This window comes from Nestor notabilis, unplaced genomic scaffold, assembly GCF_000696875.1.
Source record: "Nestor notabilis isolate BGI_N333 unplaced genomic scaffold, ASM69687v1 scaffold8971, whole genome shotgun sequence".
Taxonomy (NCBI): domain Eukaryota; kingdom Metazoa; phylum Chordata; class Aves; order Psittaciformes; family Psittacidae; genus Nestor; species Nestor notabilis.
Window position 1 is genome coordinate 36,677 of NW_009914213.1, and position 19,329 is coordinate 56,005.

Here is a 19,329-nt window from a genome sequence, read left to right on the forward strand (position 1 = left end):
CCTCTCAGCATAAATTACAGAATTATACAAAAATCCCTGTTCATAAAAAGATATCAAAGCATAGAGCAGGAATATTATTACAATATGGTAAAATTAATAAAAAGTGAAAGTGAATTACCAAAGTAATGTCAGATTCATACAGTGCAAGTTTAAAGGAGTAAATAATTACCTTATATTTGATTCCAAGTGAGATTTTTTCAATATAATAAATTCAGATAACTTGGAAGACAGTTTCTACAAGTAAGTTACCGGGTTTCACTTCACTGTGAAGCAATACAGCTCTCAATGATGAGAAAAGAGATTTCTCCAAAATACGCACAAAGTAACTCTCTGAGTAAAATTTCCAAGGAAAAGCTGTCACATTTTTACATTAGCTCAGTCACGCCTTCCTGGGATGTGTTGTGTAATTTTCCCTACGAGGCATTGTTTTGCAAAACCTACCATCCCTCATTATTTTTAAATAGAAATATACATGTCAATCTGCTGCAGAGATCGAGCTGGAGGAATGTGCACCATCACTCTGGAATTTTACTTACACAAGTATGCTGTCCTGAATTCTGAACACTGGTACCTTTAACCTTAAGGGCATGGCTATTTTGAATGCCCAGCCCTATAGATGATCCTAGATGAATTACCTGTTCATGTGGTTTGGTACACAAGCCTTTTAGAGGAGCATGACTGTTAGAAATATCAGTTTTGGATGATAGACAGACCCTTTAAGAAGCTCTTTTTAAGCCACTTCGTTGCTCTAAAAGTGCAAACAGAGGGAATAGTAGGAGCAATTAGAACTGTGCAAATAGTGAAGGTTTTAATTAAGATTAAGTTTACAATTTTAGCGCTTTGAGGAAAGAATTTCTGTGTCTGACTAGTTTTTCTTCTTCTTGGCTACTTGGGGTTCTTGAGAAAGTTACTCAACCTTGTGTTTAAATACAACATATCTGTGTTCTGACCTCCTATAACAAATTGTTTTCTCTGCTGGACAGGAAAAAAACCAAGACAAAAGATTGTATTGATGAGTTACTACTTTCATAGGACAAATTCTTCTGGGTTTGTAAGAATGGGACTGTTTGAGCATGCGACAGTTCTCATGGCACGTGAAAAGGTGTCACTTGAAGGAACTGGAAAGCAAGTGGCAGTTTTGGCAGAATGCGCTTTGTTACGTTGATGGGTTCGGCTGGATCTGCATCCTTCTTAATTTGTGTGTTCTGCCTGGTTTTAGCAATCACTTTGTGTCAATCTAGCCCTTTCTGTTGTCAGAGCAAGCCTGTTCCCCATCTGGCCCCCAATAATTACAAACACTTCTTTTGCATCCCGCCTGTCATTCTTTTGCTCTGCAGGCTGGAGAAGCAGACCTGCAAGCCAAGAAAAGTAGCAAAAGATACTGGCCATTGTTCAATTCCCATTCTTACAAGGACTTTTTCCATATCACAATTTTGGGATGCTATTGTCAGAACCTACTGTCTTGGAAGTCTCTGGAGAGGTTAATCCTTTCTTACTTTTCTTCAATGCTTTTTGGTATTTGTGATATAGGAAACTTCTGTGGGTACATAGCTGAGATCTGTTTGATGCACAGGGCATGCCACACTCTTATGTCATATTTAATGTTAACACCTAACAGAACTAAAGGCAGGGGGACAGTCAGGAATTAGACGCCAAAGGTCTAGACTTTAAATTAACAGCATAGTCAGGACACCTCCATGGACTTGGTCAGACAATGCTGCTGAGACCACACTACTGATTGCATTTGCACTCCACAGTCCTGAAGCCACAGGTCGTGTTCCTAATCTTTATGAAAAAACAGAAAAAAAACTGTGTATTTCTGAAAGCCAAGGGATACCCTGCAAAAAGATCCTGCTTTGGTTTACTGGTGTGTTTTGTTGGTGGGTTTTTTTTTTAATTTATTTTTTCCCTCTCTTATTTCTGATGGCTCTGGGAGCTGCCTGAAGTTCTGCCTGCTATAACAAGCCCTACTCTATCTAAAATTTCATTTTATGGCTCCTAAGGACAGGCTTAAAATTCACTGTGCTGTTACTTCTGCTACTTAAGCTCTATGATGAGTTTAAGTACCCTGATAAGTAAGAATGTTGTTGCCTTGTAATTTTGCTTATTCTCTGTGAAGGTTTCACATTGTTATGACGTTTTTAGTACACTGAAAAACGAAATTACAATGTTGTTACTCATATAAAGGCATTTCTGAGCTTTATGATGATAAAAACACTTTGCTAAGATTTTAACAGGTAACAAGCATGCCCTGATTAACAGAATTAATTTCCTGCATGATCAAAAACCAGCATGTCCTTTGTAATAGGACAATCAAATGTGCAGCTCTCAGTAAACACATTTTATGATATAGGATTATTTTTTAATCTGATTCAGTCCTGAAGAGAGTATGCAATATGAGGGATGGAAGAGGCAGGGAAGCAAAAAGCAAGGAGGGTAACAGACTAAGAAAAAGTCAGCTGCAGCCAGGTCCCCATTTTAATTGTGCAAAAGGAGCAGGGAAAAAGAGAAAAGAAAAAGGGGAAGAGGAGAAACACCCAAAGAACCCCCCAAAACCAACAGAACATCACAAAACATAAGAGTTACAATCTTGCTTCAACAACAAAAACAAATGCTTACACTTACAGTAGAAGCAGAGCTTCCAAGAAGCTGCTTGTATTCCAAGAAGCCTAATACTGCCAAGTGGTGGACTAAATGATCTTAATGGTCTTTTCCAACCTAAATGATTCTATGTTTCTGTTACACACTGCCATTTAAAATGCCAGCATGAATTCTTAGAAGTACTGCTTCTACCATAAGTGTTTTCAGCAACAGAAGACCTGTTGGCTGGCTATGGGGATGGAGTGTGGATGACCAAGTCTCTCTGTATGGCCTCATGCCTGTCAAGGAACTCTTTCTGTAAGCTACATCTTCATGGAAGACATTTTGAGCTGTGTGCTCCTCAAAGTAATTTTATTTAGTAGTTGCATCTGTGACAGAGCCAGGGTCTCTTTCATGTCCTATAATTAAGCCTTCTCCACAGCTACATATATGGAGAGGTATACATATAATGTGGAGAATTAAACAGAGTATTGTGACAAAAACCAAAAAAAATGTTTGAGGGCACAGATATGACCACATAAATGTTACTATGATCAACTTTATTCTGATAAGGAATTAATTCCAATTTTGTCTCTCAAGAAATTTAGCAATTACAAAGATAAAAAGAGTGCCAAGCTGGGATATGCATCCTTTTAGAATGGTGCAGGTGAGTTTGCACTTCTATACAGTACGCATATAGGTGAGCCTTGTAACTCTATATGCTGCATAATACCATCTGACCACTTCCTTGTGTGGTGGAAACTGGAATTTGTGCTTCAATTTAAGAAACAATGTTTTTATCCAGCTTAAGTTTACATAATGGCAGAGGAATTTCATATTCGTATTTCATATGTAATTCTATAGTAAACACAGTCTAGTGTGGCAGTGGTACAGCTTTTATACAGTACTGTAGAAAAAGGATAATGCAAGATAAGGTACTTTCATAATTCAAATCCAACTGGATGTATTACAATTTGTATAGATAAAACACAGAATAGTTTGCTTACAGTTACATAGTTCATAGCAAAAGACTTGTGCTCCCTAGGAAACAGTGTCTGAAAATACTTTCCTTTTAACACCAGTTCAGTGATATTTATTCTAGAACATTCCAATGTAAAATTTTGTTTCAGCAAAACATTAGCTCTGAGTTCTCATCTCCGATTTATATTGGTGTGAATTTTGAGTCCGTCATTTGACACTCTGTATACAAAATAACCTTTCAATCTCCTTCCATCCACACTAACAGCCATTATCCCTTGTCTTGTCTTTCTCCACTTCAGAATAAGGTCATTCTAACATGTACATCTAACAAGAAATACAATGTATTTTCATTGATTTGTACTGTCACTGATTACTCCCTCATGTTACATAGTGTTCTGTATAGTAAAGGACATTCTATGTTGGCATGCAAAGCCAGTCTTAAGGAACAGATTCTGCACCCCAGGCTCCTTCAGTTTATTTATAAGTTCTTGCTTTTTAGAAAATGAGCTTTCTGACAATAGCCTTGAAAATATTTACCATTATTAATTGATCACTAGAATGGAATATTTGGCACAAGTATAGAATTTTTTTCACTGTTTTCCCCCAGGACTACTGTTTTTTCATAGTCTTGTTCAGAGATTGGATCCTCTAGGCTGAGGAAAATGAGAGCATTTTGTCATTTGATTATTGGAAATAACTCAGTTTAATTTACAACAGAACATTGTAAACTCATTCCATCGTGGTAGGTAGAGAATATGTGCAAGTGTGTAGCCAGACCATCAACAGCATCTTTATTGTTTTTTTACGGCAAAATGGTCGCTTAAAAGAGTACCATGAACTGGAAAACAGCTACAGAGTATTATTGCTTGGCATTTTTTTTTCCATGTTCAATTTTTCCCTAATTCTGAATTACTACATCCTCTGGAAAAGGAGAAACTAAATTCCACTTCTAAGATGGGGCACTGAAAATAAATGAATGACTGCCTCCCACCCAGTTTCTATTACATATATTTGGGATGATGCATATCTCAGTAGGCTTTCAAAGGATTTGCTGGATATCCATGTGCATAGAGATGTGTTTGTGATAGAGATTAAGTTCTTATGGTTGTGTTAAGTAACAAAAAAGCATATGTAGGGCAATCTGAAAATGCATACTCAAGCTAGGAGGTAAAGCAAGCATCTTTTCTATATTTGACTAGCAATTCATAAAGTTGTTACTTCATTTTGCCAGAATACTGCAAACTCGTCCTTCATCAGCACTGCAATAGATTTATTGCGTATCTGTGCTGCGTACTATTTTCTGGATAGTGCCTTATCCCTGTTAGTTCAGCTTCTGCAGAATGTAGTTTTTTGAGACTTAAGCTGATCAATACCTACTCGAGGTCTTCAAAGCCTCTTTAAGTTTGCACTTGATATCAGTAGAACAGGGACCAAAATATTCTTAAATACAACAATGATATAGATGAATTCATACCGAAAAGAAATCAGAGAGATCCATCTGAAACTCTGTGCTGCTTGAATTTGAGTTGCTGTAGGTATTCACAATCGTTGAAGGCAGAAATTGAGTTTAAGAACAAACACAGTTGATTTATAGAGGGATCATATTTCTGAGATACAAGAACTGGGAGGCAATTGCTTGTATTGAGGATTCGTAGACTATGGTGCTGGAGTTCATAATCCTCAGTACAAGAGGGCCTTACAGTTATGAGAAAAAAATAGTGGATTCTTATTCAACCCTCTTTATACATTTGCTTCCCCTTTCCATTGTGTTTTTCCTTTCTCCCACTATTCTATTTCTTCCATTTTCCAAATACATTAAAGATTTGCCTATTTCCAAATATTTTTGTGGGCTAACAGAGAATCAAAGATCTGTGAAAAGCTCCATGACTTTCCCCAAACATAACAAATCTCACTGTAAGAAGCAACTGAGAGAGAAAACTGTAAACATTTGAATAAGAAATTTTAAAAGGAAATGTAATTTCCGAATCAGCTACATTACTACTCAGGAAAAATTGCACCAAGGCAAGGTATAAGTAAATACATCCAACTATTATTGCCACAAGCTTACAAAGACATTCCAACTTTCCTTCAGACTTCCCTACTGGCACTCTTCAGTACCTATTTCCCTTCACTTGCCTGCATTTTTACTAGATTTTGCAGATTTCTCTTTTCCTCTCTAGCCCTCTCGCTGCTTTCTCTTTACAGTTGCTGTTATTCCGTAGAACAGTAACTCTGCTGTGCTGTCAGCAGCCAAGCAAAGTCTTCCCTGCCTCCTGCAATAGAAAATGCAAGAGTTCTTATACAAAAATTCCTCCACACTTCTTGCATTTACTTGCCGTAGCATCAAACAGTTAAGCAGGTGTTCCACTCCTGATGGAAATGAGAGTATGTAGTTACACAGAAGTAGCAGTTTTTGAAATATTATCAGAATTTGTAATATGTTTTTCTTTCAGTGAAGCATATTAAAAGAAAACAATAGCATATTGGTCCCAAAGTGCTTCTGAACTTACTGTACCCTCTGTTCTTTGTCCTGTTCCTAGAAGCAAGTGTGGCAAACAGCAGATTTCATCCTTTTATCATCTGGTTCTCTGAGCCTCAGAACCAAACTGATCAACACAGCTGCAATAAATAAAGTGTCTAGTCAATAAGTTATGATGCCAAATATTATTCAGCATTCTTCTGTCCAGGCAGAGTCTGATGGAAAACAGCACATGTCAATTATTGCCTTTTTCCTCGCAATTAAAATTTCTGAGTAATCAATGGATGCCAGATATGGGAAAGCAGAGTGTGAATAATGCCTATTTGCTTGGTTTTCCTTAAACTTAGTATTTAAAACAAAAATACCTATAGCACTATGGCTTTCATTAATTATGAAGCACAGGTAATGTGTTAACAATATCAGTCTTGAAGCCTGTAAGAAATGTGATGTTATGTAACTACCTGTTCTGTCATACTGCATGATTTCTAGTATCTTTTTGATTCATGTCCAGACATTTTAATGCAGCATTTGATTTGATATCCATCTTATGGAATATATAGCACCTTCTCTTACAGAAACCTAAGTAGTTCAGTTCTAATACTTGGGAGTACACTGTACTCTCCTCTGACTTAATAGTTCAGCCTTTTTGACTATCATTCAAGGAGGAAAATGATGGTGTGAATCATTTGGTTAAAATTGTTGCAGTCCAAAAGTGTTTGCTTTAAATGCATTCTTTCTGAATTTTTTTTGGGTGGGGAAAAAAAAGAAAAAGTTCTGTTGTGGTTTTTTTCTTTTCTCTTTGTTTTCTTTTTCTAGGCTGAGGTTCAGCTATGCTATCTGGAAGCACAAAGAGATGCTGTTGAACAGATGTCCTTAAAGCTGTACAGTGAGCAGTACAACAGTAGTAGCAAGCGAAAGGAAGAGTTTGCTGATATGTCAAAAGTTCACACAGTGGGAAGTAATGGGTAGGGAACTATTCTTTTTGTTGTTTTATTCTCACTGATCTGTATTTTTTTTTACATGATATACTTTTCCTTACTTCTAGTTATCCAGGATGTTTCTTCCTAGGCCATGAGGCAGGGAAAATTCTACGTATCGAATTTTTTTTCATGTATGAATGCAAAAAATAATGGGTTCTGGATTCTTTATCAAAATCATGGTTTGTTCATACAATTGCCTATTATTAAATAGCAATCTATTATTTTGTATTAAAAAAATGCAATGTGTCTTTTTACTTCAGGCTTTTCTCCTCCAGTGGTTTCATATCTTTTTATTTCTTAGCCTCTTCCAAGGAAACATCTTTATAATGTATCAATACCTCCGCAAAACAATTCTCTATAATCATTATTCTGCTGGTGACTAGGAAATATGAATGTGAAGCCAAATTCTCTTACAGCTCACCAGTTCAAACATCCCAGTTTTCTGCTTCTAGAAATCTTTAGTGTTAATTGTTTTCCCTTGATTTGGTCTTCTCTGTTTTTTAGTAAATCTTAACATAATACCACCCTCCCCATATGTATTAAATATGTATGTGTATATATAAAAGCAGCTTTTCATAATAGTTTGAGCAAAGAATCTTGGACAAATTAATGACTTGACTATGCTAAATGAAATCTCGCTGCCCCTCTATTTTTCACAACCAAGAAAACTTGTAGTTCTGGTTTAAGACTTTTTCTTGACAGTCTTTTGAAAACCCTGTCTTCCAACTGCTAACTCCCCTAACTGAACATAAGAACATACCCACGAGTTCATAATAGTTTGGGGCTAAAGTAGTTAAAAGGAGCCAGCTAGTGCTCATTGTTTGGATACACCCTTATACTGATAGGAGTTTTCTTGTAACTTTTCAGTTTTATTTTCAGTAAATACAGTACAACTTATGCCTGCAGTTTCCTGTGTAAGGGAAGTCATTGACCAAGGTGTTCATGAGTTCCTTATCTCCAAAACTTCCTTTTTCCAATCATTAACTCAATGTTGAGGTCTTGGAAACACAGTTTTATTAAATTACTGACTGTAAAGATAAATGAGCCTTGTAAACATCCCCTCTTATTATACAAAAAGATGACTGTTTTAGAAAAGTTGATGTGGGCTAATTATGTAGGATTACTGAGATCTTGATTACATATGCAGAAATCTGTCAGATTCTCAAACACTCCAGTGCAGCTAGTGCCAACCTTAGAAATAATTTGTTCAGAATTGGTGCGTATATGTATATAAATGTGCTCTGGGGGCTACATGTTAAAAAACAGCTTCTAATTTTGCAGCCACAATTGAATGCAAGCAAAGACTTATGGTTGGAATTTGTGTGGGACGTAAGACAGTAAGACATCAAAAGACATTTGATTTTGTTGAGAATAGGGGATATATAGCTTAAGCCTCATGGAAAAATCCAGTCTGTAACTCTACACACCATATGCGATAAGCAAATAAGCTCTTAAATGCACTTGTCTGTGCTTGTAATTACGTGCTTATTACTGGGAATGGTAATCTGCTAGTGTTCCCTACCTTTTCAGTACTGTGGCCACCTTTCCAGGCCCTTACAGCCATCTCATGTTGAGTATTAGAGGCTCAACAGTGGCTAAAGGGGCCAAAAGACTGGAAGAAGACAAATACAATACCATGTGTTCAACCATTATAGAAACGAGGGTGGGCTGAATTCAGATAGAAAACTTCCAGTTGAACCAGTCTGAGGGATTGTATTGAACACAATGGAAATGCCTTTCAGCTATTTGAAAATACAGTTGATACAACATTTCCCTAGTGCATAAAAACCGTGGACACAAAAACTGTGGACAGGTTTTCCATAGTAGGATGACCTAGCTAGAGACTGACATCTTTGCAAAGAAGGGGCCATTTAGGAAAATTCAGGTATCTATCCATTAGCTATTGTGGAGATTTGACCTAAGAGAAAGACTGTTTACAGGGAGAACGAAAGTTATTATAGATGGAGAGTTGTTTGTTTAGTGGGGAGAAAGATTTGGGAAGTGGTTTTGTGTAGGAAATAACTAAACTGAGATAGGTAACGTAGTGTCTGCAGAACAGGGTGATGCTAGCAAGTGTGTAAAGAACAGATTTCCTGCAGAACAGCTATCTAGTTACATAAGTGATAGAGGGGGTTAGCATGTATTTGTATGGAAATGGCTAAAGTGACAATGGAGAGAACTGAATTAATACCCACTGCAGGAGAACACCAGCTAGCCAGGCAGCAAGAGGTAGCCAAGAGTTGTTGAGAGCAGCTGCAAAATATTACAGCAAATCTGGCTGGAAGTATTGCATCCCCCTCAAAAACGGTGAGGAGTTTAAACAAGTATTGTTTGGAGATACGGATATGACGTTTACAGCACCACTGCACAACATTAAGATCCTGGGATTCTGTCACCACCTAGTACTGGGCCACCATGGATGAGGATTTGAGATAAATGCATTAGAGGGGTCTTCAAGTATGCACAGAATATAATGCAATTTTAAAGCTGTTAATGTCAGAGTTCCTATATCCTTCTAATAAAGAAATGTGAAAGGAGTTCCAGAAGTTGATAACCCAGAAACATGGAAGAACTTTCTTCTGGCTGAATTATTTTGGTAGGCATACCATAATGTTTACAGTACTCTTAAATACCATCTGAGTTATACCATCAAAGAAATAATAGTTATACCGTCACAGAAATAATACAAACTGGAAGTGTGTGTTAAACATAGGGAAAAGGCTGATGGAAATAGCTTCACATTCCTTTTTATTTATTAATGCCACAGACGAACTGGTTTTCTCATGAGAAAGGTGCTCATGAATTTTCATTCAAAATAATAAATTGATGTCCACATTTTAAGAAATATGTTTAGGGTTCAAGGGATTAGACATGCAATTCTGCATATCTGATTCCCTGTTTACCAAGATAAAATATACTTCTTAATGTCATTTTAGTTATTATGCAGCTAATGGTTTTAGCTTATTAACCAACAAACCTATATTTAGGAAGCTGTAGTGACTTCCCCTTTGACTAATATTATAGCATTCTTGTTGGCAATGTTTGGGTACTTTTAATGGAGGAATATTTATTTGTAATAAACCAATGACCTCATTTATTCCTTTTTTAGCAACTGATGGGTTTGGATAATCAACCAAAATTACATCTTATCTATAGTTCTTGCATCTGTAAAACACATCAGTATTTCGGAAGTTATGTATTCCCTGATTCTGCCTGTGGCCATATGAAAAAAAAAAAAATCTGCTAAACCCAGAAAATATAGATTCTGAATAAATAAAAAAAATATTCAATATACCACAGAAATACTGACAGGTACATTTTAATCTTAACCTGTCACTGATCCTACAATTTCTGGATTTTCTGAATGTCTTTTTAGCAGCTTAGTAACTTACATCCTTTTCCAAATAGTAATTTAATAGTAGATCCATCCATTTAGATGTGAAGCATTAAAAAAAAAAAAACAAACACCCTACTTCTTTTTAAATATCAGAGTTATTTTAGAGCTATTAAAAATACTGCAATCAAATTTTAAAAAATAGATAATCCTTTGTAGGCTGACTTCACTATCTTCAGGCTCATGGAAATAACTGCCATAGACAGTTTGCTTAAAAATGCTCCTGGACAACTTTATTTTACAGCAGAAACCTGAAAGAGAGTAGGCACAGTATGTAAACTCTGGGGGGAGCGGGAAATCCCCGTTACATCTTGCATACCTTCCTGAGCTTTTTCCAGTGAATCCTGTTTCTCTCACTCTTCATTTTGGGTGGAAATAAAATATAGAATAGATAGATAGAAATCAAAACTTTCGGCTGTTTCCTAGTGCTTATATAGGTTTTACAAAGGTCAGGGAAAAATGCTTTTGTGTGTCTTTAAAGGATCAGGTCATTCTATTACACAAATAAATGGACCAATTTGGACTGTAATTAAGAAGTGGTTCTATAGACACAAAGAAGATGTTTGGATCCAGCACATTTTCTGCCTGTTATAGTAAAATCCCAGTCCACTTCCTGGTGCTGTTTCCAATGGCATCCCATCCCATTCTGCTAGCAGGAGGTCATAAACATTGGTTGTAGGCTTTGTTTTCCATCATCTTCATATCTTAACTTATATTTTTCACTGGTACAAACTATCCAAGTCCAACTGAATCTGTACTGATCTATATGAGATGAAATCTAGCCTTGTATATGATAAAACATATGTTTTAATAACTGCCTGTCAGTTTTATGACTTTGGATAATATTTGGATAAGATGGAAGGGGAAAAAGGAGCAATAGATACTTAAGATGCAGTATGGTTATACTGCTTTCCAAAGAAGGGATAAAGATTCAGTATCACTGCAAATGTACCATTCAAAAGAGAGTTTAATTTTAGTTTTAAAATGATATCTGAGTCAAGTATCTCCTGAAACAAGAGAAAACCCCTGAACGCCAAATAAAATTATTATATTTCAACAATAGTAACTTGCCCTTTTATGCTTGCTCTTCTTTATAATAGCATTATGCTTACTTTCTCAGGGCAGCAGGCAATTTTAAGTAAGTGCACCTCATAAATTATTGAGTAAAAGTATACTAAGTGCAGTGGATTAAACTAGAGAGTTACTTCAGAAGCAGGAATCAACACTTGTGCATTATACAAGACTTCATTTGTTGTCAGCTCATTGAAAATAATACTACAGAAGGCAAATGCTTTCTTCTCTCTTGCTTTCTTGTGGAAAGACTGTTCTGCTTGTCACAACTTTATCTATAAGCTTTCAAAATTACCATGCATTTGGTACTCCAGTTAATAACAAATGAAATGTGATAGCATTAATAACATTAAAAACATACTTAGTTTATTGTTTCTCTGTTGAAACACTGCTAATTTTTTTAATGAGGTTGCTAAAAAACTTGCTAATAATTGGAGAAATTAGCTTTAGTGAAACATGTGCTATTGTTTGATCAATATGGGAGGTTTTTGATACCACTGGCAAGGCTTTTGTTAGTTTCAATTTTGCAAGTTTGAAGATCCCTTTTCAAGGGGTATCTTTCTGAGGAATGTGCAGTTTTTCAGCATGTACCTTCTGTCTTGTATCACAGTGTTTTAGCAGAATCTATGCTTTACTTATTCACTAGGCTTTCAATAGAGAATCACATTAATCCTTTTAAGCTCCTTATTCTAATGATTTATTTTGTTGAAAACCGTAGTGATCCTCTTTGAATTTTAATGATTTCTGGCTATTCAAGGATTCATTGTTTTGACTTCCTGTCCTTACCTTTGTTTCTTACATGTCTGTAGGGAACACCTGTCTAATACTGTATCTGGCCTTAGTTCTCACTGGCTTACCATATTCACTCAAGCCTATCTTAAAGCGTTAAGTTGAAATGCTAGCTACTCATCCATGAAAATAAATGTAGGATACTTACAGAGATAGGCAGATAGACAGCAGAGGGATGGCTGAATGGATTGAGTCATTTTTTGAAGAAAATAATATTCTTATATGAATTATATCAAGATGATTGTTGCAAAGTTTGCTCAATATAAAGTCAGCACTTAAAAAAACATTAAGCAACAGCATCTATGGGGGATTTCTATTTCAAAATTTTTGAAGCAAATGCAGTATGCCAACAGTTGTCAGGATTTGGCATCAGCCACTGAATTTAGGTCATGGCACTGGCTTAAATTGGATTTCAGTTTTCATTTTGATCCACTCTGTATAAATACAGAATGTCTCTTTAGAAATATAACTAGGAACATCATGAGTTTTCAGGAATATATTATTCTAATACAAGATTTTAACAACTACACAGTATTTATGCATAATACATTTTGTTCCTTATCTACAGCCTTTTGGACTTTGATTCAGAATACCAGGAGCTCTGGGATTGGCTGATTGACATGGAATCCATTGTGATGGACAGCCATGACCTGATGATGTCAGAGGAGCAGCAGCAGCATCTTTACAAGGTTAGCGCTACCGTTACTGCCTTTACCTAGCTATAGAAGATCTGATTAGCTTGACAAGTCTTTCTCTCACAGGATATCGCTGCGTTCATTGTATGTATCATGGTGTCTATTAGAATTCCCTTCCCTGTCCCCAACCTCATTTCCATCCCCTGTGCGCTGACAGGCTGCACCGACATCATAATTGCAAGAAAGTTCCCTTTATCACATTCTATTTGGTGTAATTCTATAGAAGGACAAAGATTTGTCTTCAAAATGAATAGAAATAAATGAAACTGCATTAATAAATATACTGAAACAAAATGAAGGAAAAAAAATGAAATGGTAGCATTTAACAAAATGTGTTTTGATTGGAGCTTTCAGCTGGATTTTTATCCACCTTTCAGACCTCATCTGGGAAGAAAGAAATTTGCCTTGATTTTAGTTTGCTGCTGCCAGGATACAGGACTCTTCCAATTTAATTTTTATTAGTTATACATAACGCAGACATTGTCATGTTAAGTCATGACACTTGCTTGTGATTTCAGCAAAATGATTTTGAACTTACATATTGATTGTAGGGTCTTCATCTAAGATATATGTATATCTCTCTACACACACACACACACATGGTTTCTCTTATTTGTCATAGCAGTCTTAGCCCAGAAGCTTTATCACTTCTTTTAGATAGACAGTACTTTTAAGAAGTTCCCCAAAATGTGTGATTTGATCCTAAAATTTTTTCAGAGTTCACTGTGCATCTGAGAAGCTGTAGTCTGTGGGTCTGAGGGGTGGTGGGGGAAAGAAAGGAGGGGCTTTTGACAGAAATATCAGGCTGCAGTAAATCTTCCTCATTTAGGCAATTTTTATTGGAGTAATTCTGACAGTTGTCATCCTTGAATTGCTTTGAGCATATGGCATATTTCAAAGAGCAGATTGTGAATCATAAAAAATAAAATTAATAACTAACCACAGAACCAGCAACAGTATAATGACAAGAAACAACTACCCTCTAGCTTTTTTTTATTTCTTATCAAATAAATGGTACATTCAAGGTCAAATAGAAGTTGTTTTCTTTCTTCTATGATTGCATGAGTTGATAATTTCTTAAATATAATTTATTTTTTCTTGCTTTGGCATCCTAATTTCTTGATAAATCTTCTTGCATTCTATTCTTCCTAATTTTTAGGCCTTTTATTTAAAATACCCAGTGAGAAAGGGTTGTCACATGAGTTAAAATATGTCTGTAAATGGAAATACGGTTCAGATGCAGAGTGGTTTAGGCTGCAAGTAAGTTTAATTCAGTGGCCTCCACTTTTTGCTTTCACAATAATTTCTGATTTTTTTCTAATGCCTTTTTCCTAACATTCTAAATACTTAATAAGACTTAATCACACGTTAATTGGCTAGGCTCAGAAATAAACAGTGTCAGAAATGGGTAAGAAGTTTCTTGCAGGTCTAAGGTAGTGTTTTGGTAGTGCTTGTCCATATAAGACCAGCTTGTACCTTGCCTAATCTAACCACTATTTAGTCCTATACTAAAAAAAATCAATAAACAGAAATTTTAAGGCAACAATGCATCCCTCAATATGAAAAGAAACAAAGTTGAAGCAGTCAGCTTAAGTATTTTAGGTACTATTTAGGCTACTTCCCTTTCTGCTATCCAAATGTAACCATTAAGGATAATTACAGATGGTAAAGCTGTGATAATAATGCACAGTGAGAAGAATAAAAGACAGCAATAATTTAAGAATTGGTTTGCAACAGAGTATGGTGGCAAAAGGAAGAATGCTGTATATTCAAAATGGGAGGTAATAGTTTCTTAATATTAAGAAATTCTTTATTATAATAAGTACAACACTTCCAAAAGCAGAAAGTTTATGCCAGGGAGAGTAGTTGAGTCTGTAGTCTGCGCAGCATAGACAAACCAGGACTGCTTCCAAGCACAGGCAGCTTATTTGTTCTGCAGCTCCCGCAAAGAGGTCATCTGCTAATTAATAGAGCCCCTAAATCAAAAGTACCTATTTGGTCACTGCAAAACCACTTGAAGAAGGGTAGAAACAGACTGCATGCCCTCCCACAGTGACTACTCTTTCCACATACTTTTCTAGTGAAAGCAGCAAGGAAATTGTTAAGTTTTGGAGGAAAGACCTAACTAGGAATGTGGAGTTTGGTTAAGAGATGACTGAGGAGTGTCTGTCAAGCAGGAGGAGTATTTGCAGGTAATGTAAAAAGCTTGAATGCATAGCATTAAGATCTATTAGCCTCTAAAATAAAACAAATAAAACAAGAACAAAACCACCAAAAAACACCACTACCAAAAAAAACCCCCAATGAATAAAAAAACAAACACAAAAACAAAAACCACAGGAAAAAAAAAAAAAACCCTCCCAAAGAAGTGTTCTTGAAAGCCCCATAATTTCAGACATTTAAAAGCAGATAAAAGAAAACATTAGCAAATGTAATTGGAGGAACAATTGTGCACTAGCAAAGGAGAGATCAGATAAATCACTAAGGTGTGTATCACCCTTAATTTCAGAAACTTGCGTAAGGCTGTATCATGCCCTTAAAAAACAGTATTTGTAGTTTTATGAAACTAGCCTAGTAAACCTCTCTTCTAATCAATAGTGACACCTTTTTTATTTGGAGGCTCTAACACAGAGCCATGGATGGTCTAGTGCTCACTGCTAAGGGGCAGGAGCACTGCATACACTTCACAGTGACACAGCCATTCTGGTCTGTAGTGAGAGAAATTCAGGCAGCTGTTCTCAGAATTCCTCAATAATGTGGGGTGTTATGAAAATACAGGTCCTGCTTTAGTTATTCTTTATCAGTTACAGCTTCAAATGTGAACCTACTAATTGCACTCTGCATTTTGGTGGATTCTCCTAAACCCACAGATGCCTCTTCTCAGTTATTGAGCTGACAAGTCATTGCACCTCTGAGCCAGCTCAGCAAGGCCCCTCTGCCATGGAACCTGCTGTGGTATCACTATTACCAGCAGTAACCATTGCCACTAAGGAGTCTGTGAATGGGAAGGGGCAATGATAAAACAAGTAAATCAGAAGGGAAAAGCATACATTAAAGCAGCATAACGTAATATAGAAATGCTAAAATTGCATATGAGAAAATAAAATATATTTTCATGGTTAGACTATTTTCCCAGTACTCTATTTTCAGATTTAATATAGATTTAAGTCAACTCTCAGCTTAATTTTGCTTTGCAATATTCCAGGAGCTTCATAGTTTTTTTATTAGGATACTTATTATCTCTCTTTAACTAGGTTTTATTTTGCCCTTAATATAATAGGAGGCACACCGCTGTATTTTTTTTAATATCTGAATATGTATATATGACTTTCTCTAGGTATCATAGATTTCAGTGCAAAGATTTACAAAAAGAGAAAACTAGTCTTCCTTGCTATGCTACCCCTAGCCCTAAATGATTTCTGCTTTACAGTCTTAAACTAGTTAATGATTTAGAAAATCAACTAGTGTTTGATAAAATGACAGTCACAGAATGAATTGCTGTCAGTTTATTTGCCCTCTAGTGCTTTATCTATTAACTAAGAAAAAAAATAAAAGGAACATTTCCATGGGTTTGGACTCTGACTTTCTTCTACTGCTGTAATAGCTCAGTTAAATGCCAAATGTATCATGTTTATTTCATTTTAATCTACTGCATGTGAGCCTGATCTCATAAGCTCTAAGTACACAGAACTTGCATGGACTTCAGCTGTATTCATACGCTGTTACTGGAGGATCAAACCCAAAGAATTTAAACTCCACTAATTAGCCTTTTAGTGGGAACTTGAGTAATTCTGTACCTTGAATGTTCAAAAATGAAGCAAATCAGCATTTACTAGAACGGTGGAGATTAGAAATGAGTATACTAGGCAGAAAAGTTACTGATAATTCTTTCAATTTTTCTCAGAATAGTAATTGCAAAACTTGATTGTGTTAGATTAAAACCCCATTTAAATAAGCACAGTATGATTGTCAAAATTGTTAGTATGTTCAGAATAAAATTAACTAAACATTTTTAAATATAAAATAAAATGAATTACATTTTCTGTCTGAATACAAGTAATGTATGGTGGGTTTAATACAAACTGCAGAAGTTGTGAGTCTTTCCCACAGCAACAAAGGTCACGATAGATGGAAAAAGGCTCTTATATAGTAAAGCAAAGATTTTGAAAATAAATCAGTTGACACAGCTCTTGAACAGGTTAATTGCTGAACTATTTCATCACTTTATTAAATAACATGAAAGTGCACAGCAAAAGCTAAGGGTACCTTTCAAAAAAAGTTGGGGGGCAAAAGAAAATCTCCCAGCAGTTTTTGTTTCCCTACTGGAAGCTATCCCTCCTCGGAAGGTGCAGTTAATTTTCTCCTCTGGGTGTGCTGCTGCTCCATTGTGCCTTTCTCCTGGCTCAGTGTGCTGTGGCCCTGAGTGGATCAAACAAACCGTGGTGAAAGTTTCCCTCATTTGCATCACTTCTAGACAGCCCTGTCGTACTCTTTGCTGACAGGAAATCACTGTCTTTGTCACCTTTCTTCAGTGATCTCCTTTTGGCAGAGATTGGCCATGTGACCAGGATTAATCACAACAGTCCTGGCTCAGAACTCAATGACATGTTTTCCTCAGCACTTCAATAATGGTGTAGAGGAGTCAGTAGGAAATGACTACATTAATTTCAGAGTGAAAAGATAATTAACACTTAAGGACTTAGTGCTATAACCTATGGAGCTATTATTCAAATTAAAACTAATTTATTGAAAACCTGTGGAGAAAAAAAAAAAAAAGGGAAAAAACCCCCCAAACAACCAACTTTGTCCTTTAATGCAACTTAAAATATTCTTACAAGAGTCCCCGAGTTTAAAAAGAAGCACAAACTATATTTAATGTGATAATATAAATACCTAAAAACTTACACATTTGAAACTGAAGGCTAAAGTATGTAAAGTGCTTACTTAGATGATATGAATAGGATACTGGCAAACAAAAGCAGCAGTGTGCTCCTAGAATGCTGTGCTTCAAGGAGTTTCCTTGGCAACAGAAATGCAGTTCCAAAAGTAGACAGAACTTTCCTCAGAAAACATACTATTAATAACAACCTTCCGGAACAACTTGGAACAATTTGACTACTTGGCAATAAAATGCCAAGTGTTCTGCAAATTAATCTAACACATAACAGTTATATGTTTCTCTTGCCCATAATTCTTCTGAACTGGGGTACTGAGTTCTCTGCTGTTGGAGGATACAAATGTGCAAAGTGGTTCCAAATGCTGTGCAAACAGAGAGAGGGCTCAAACAGCAGCAGCCTATAAGGATCAATTAATGTCCTTCGTATCATTTTAACTTGTAAAACAGATTAGTTTAATTGGATTAGTTCATTCCATTTAAAACGAGTTCTGCGTACCTACTGAAGCTGCATTGTAGTTCAGTCTTTATTTCAAGCAGATTTTCCATATAAAGAAAACTTATTAGAAGATTAACAGCCTGTAAAGTGATATATTTGGACAATATGCTTAGGGGATTGGTTATAAACTAGAAAACATGAAGAATTTTGCTGCTACGCTGCATATTCTGCATGATACGGGATAGCTTCTGTCTGTCTGGTAATCTGTTGGTGCCTGCATGGAGCTGCTAGAACAGTCACTGGGAGAAGATGGTGATTGTCACTTTGGAGTAAGCTCTCAGCATACTGCAGTATTGAGCCCCTTGTAGGTAGTAACTACGATATGCTATGCATGCAGTATTTTTAGATATGTCATCATTTCTGTATGAGCCAAGAGGATAAACTAATTTCAGATTCACCTTGCTAATAGGAATCATTAGAATTCCACTAAAGGCCATAAGTTTACCAGACAGGAAAGGTAGGCTGTGCTACTACCTCGGCTTTTCCTGAATTCTAGGATCTAAAGGTTAAAAGTAATCAATATCTCATTGTGCAGCCTGATAATAAGTAATAACCATGATGTTAAAATCTAAATGGCTGCAGATAGCACTTAGGTGTGTTGACCCATTTGGAAAGGCTTTTTAATTACAACCAGAATAGTCATTATAGTCTGCTAATAAACTTTTAGGCTACCTTGCAAAAATCACCACATTTTTTAAACATTACTTTAATGCTATTAGCAAATTATGTCCCAAATTACCAAATTAAGTCCCAAAGTCAAAGACACATGTTAACACTTAAAAAAAAAAAATTCTGATAAATAATATCAGTGGCGATATTAATTATCAATAGTAAATTACAGCATTCTACATACGTGGATTGATTGATACATGCCTCGATGGAAGTTATTCTTTGTCTTTGGCATTGTAGTATGTTTTTGACTGTCATAGATAGTAAAATGATTGAGCTAAGTTTTGCACAAAACTCT

General features: G+C 35.9%; 1 protein-coding gene across 1 annotated transcript in view; it reads left to right on the plus strand.

The window, feature by feature from the left end:
- The first annotated feature begins 6,415 nt into the window (after positions 1–6,415).
- The window catches only part of LOC104412742 (A-kinase anchor protein 6-like), a 91,466-nt gene continuing 78,552 nt past the window's right edge, over positions 6,416–19,329 (plus strand). The window contains 3 exon segments of the mRNA XM_010023544.1: positions 6,416–6,442; positions 6,857–7,005; positions 12,843–12,963. Of these exon segments, the coding sequence (XP_010021846.1) occupies positions 6,416–6,442; positions 6,857–7,005; positions 12,843–12,963 (297 nt within the window).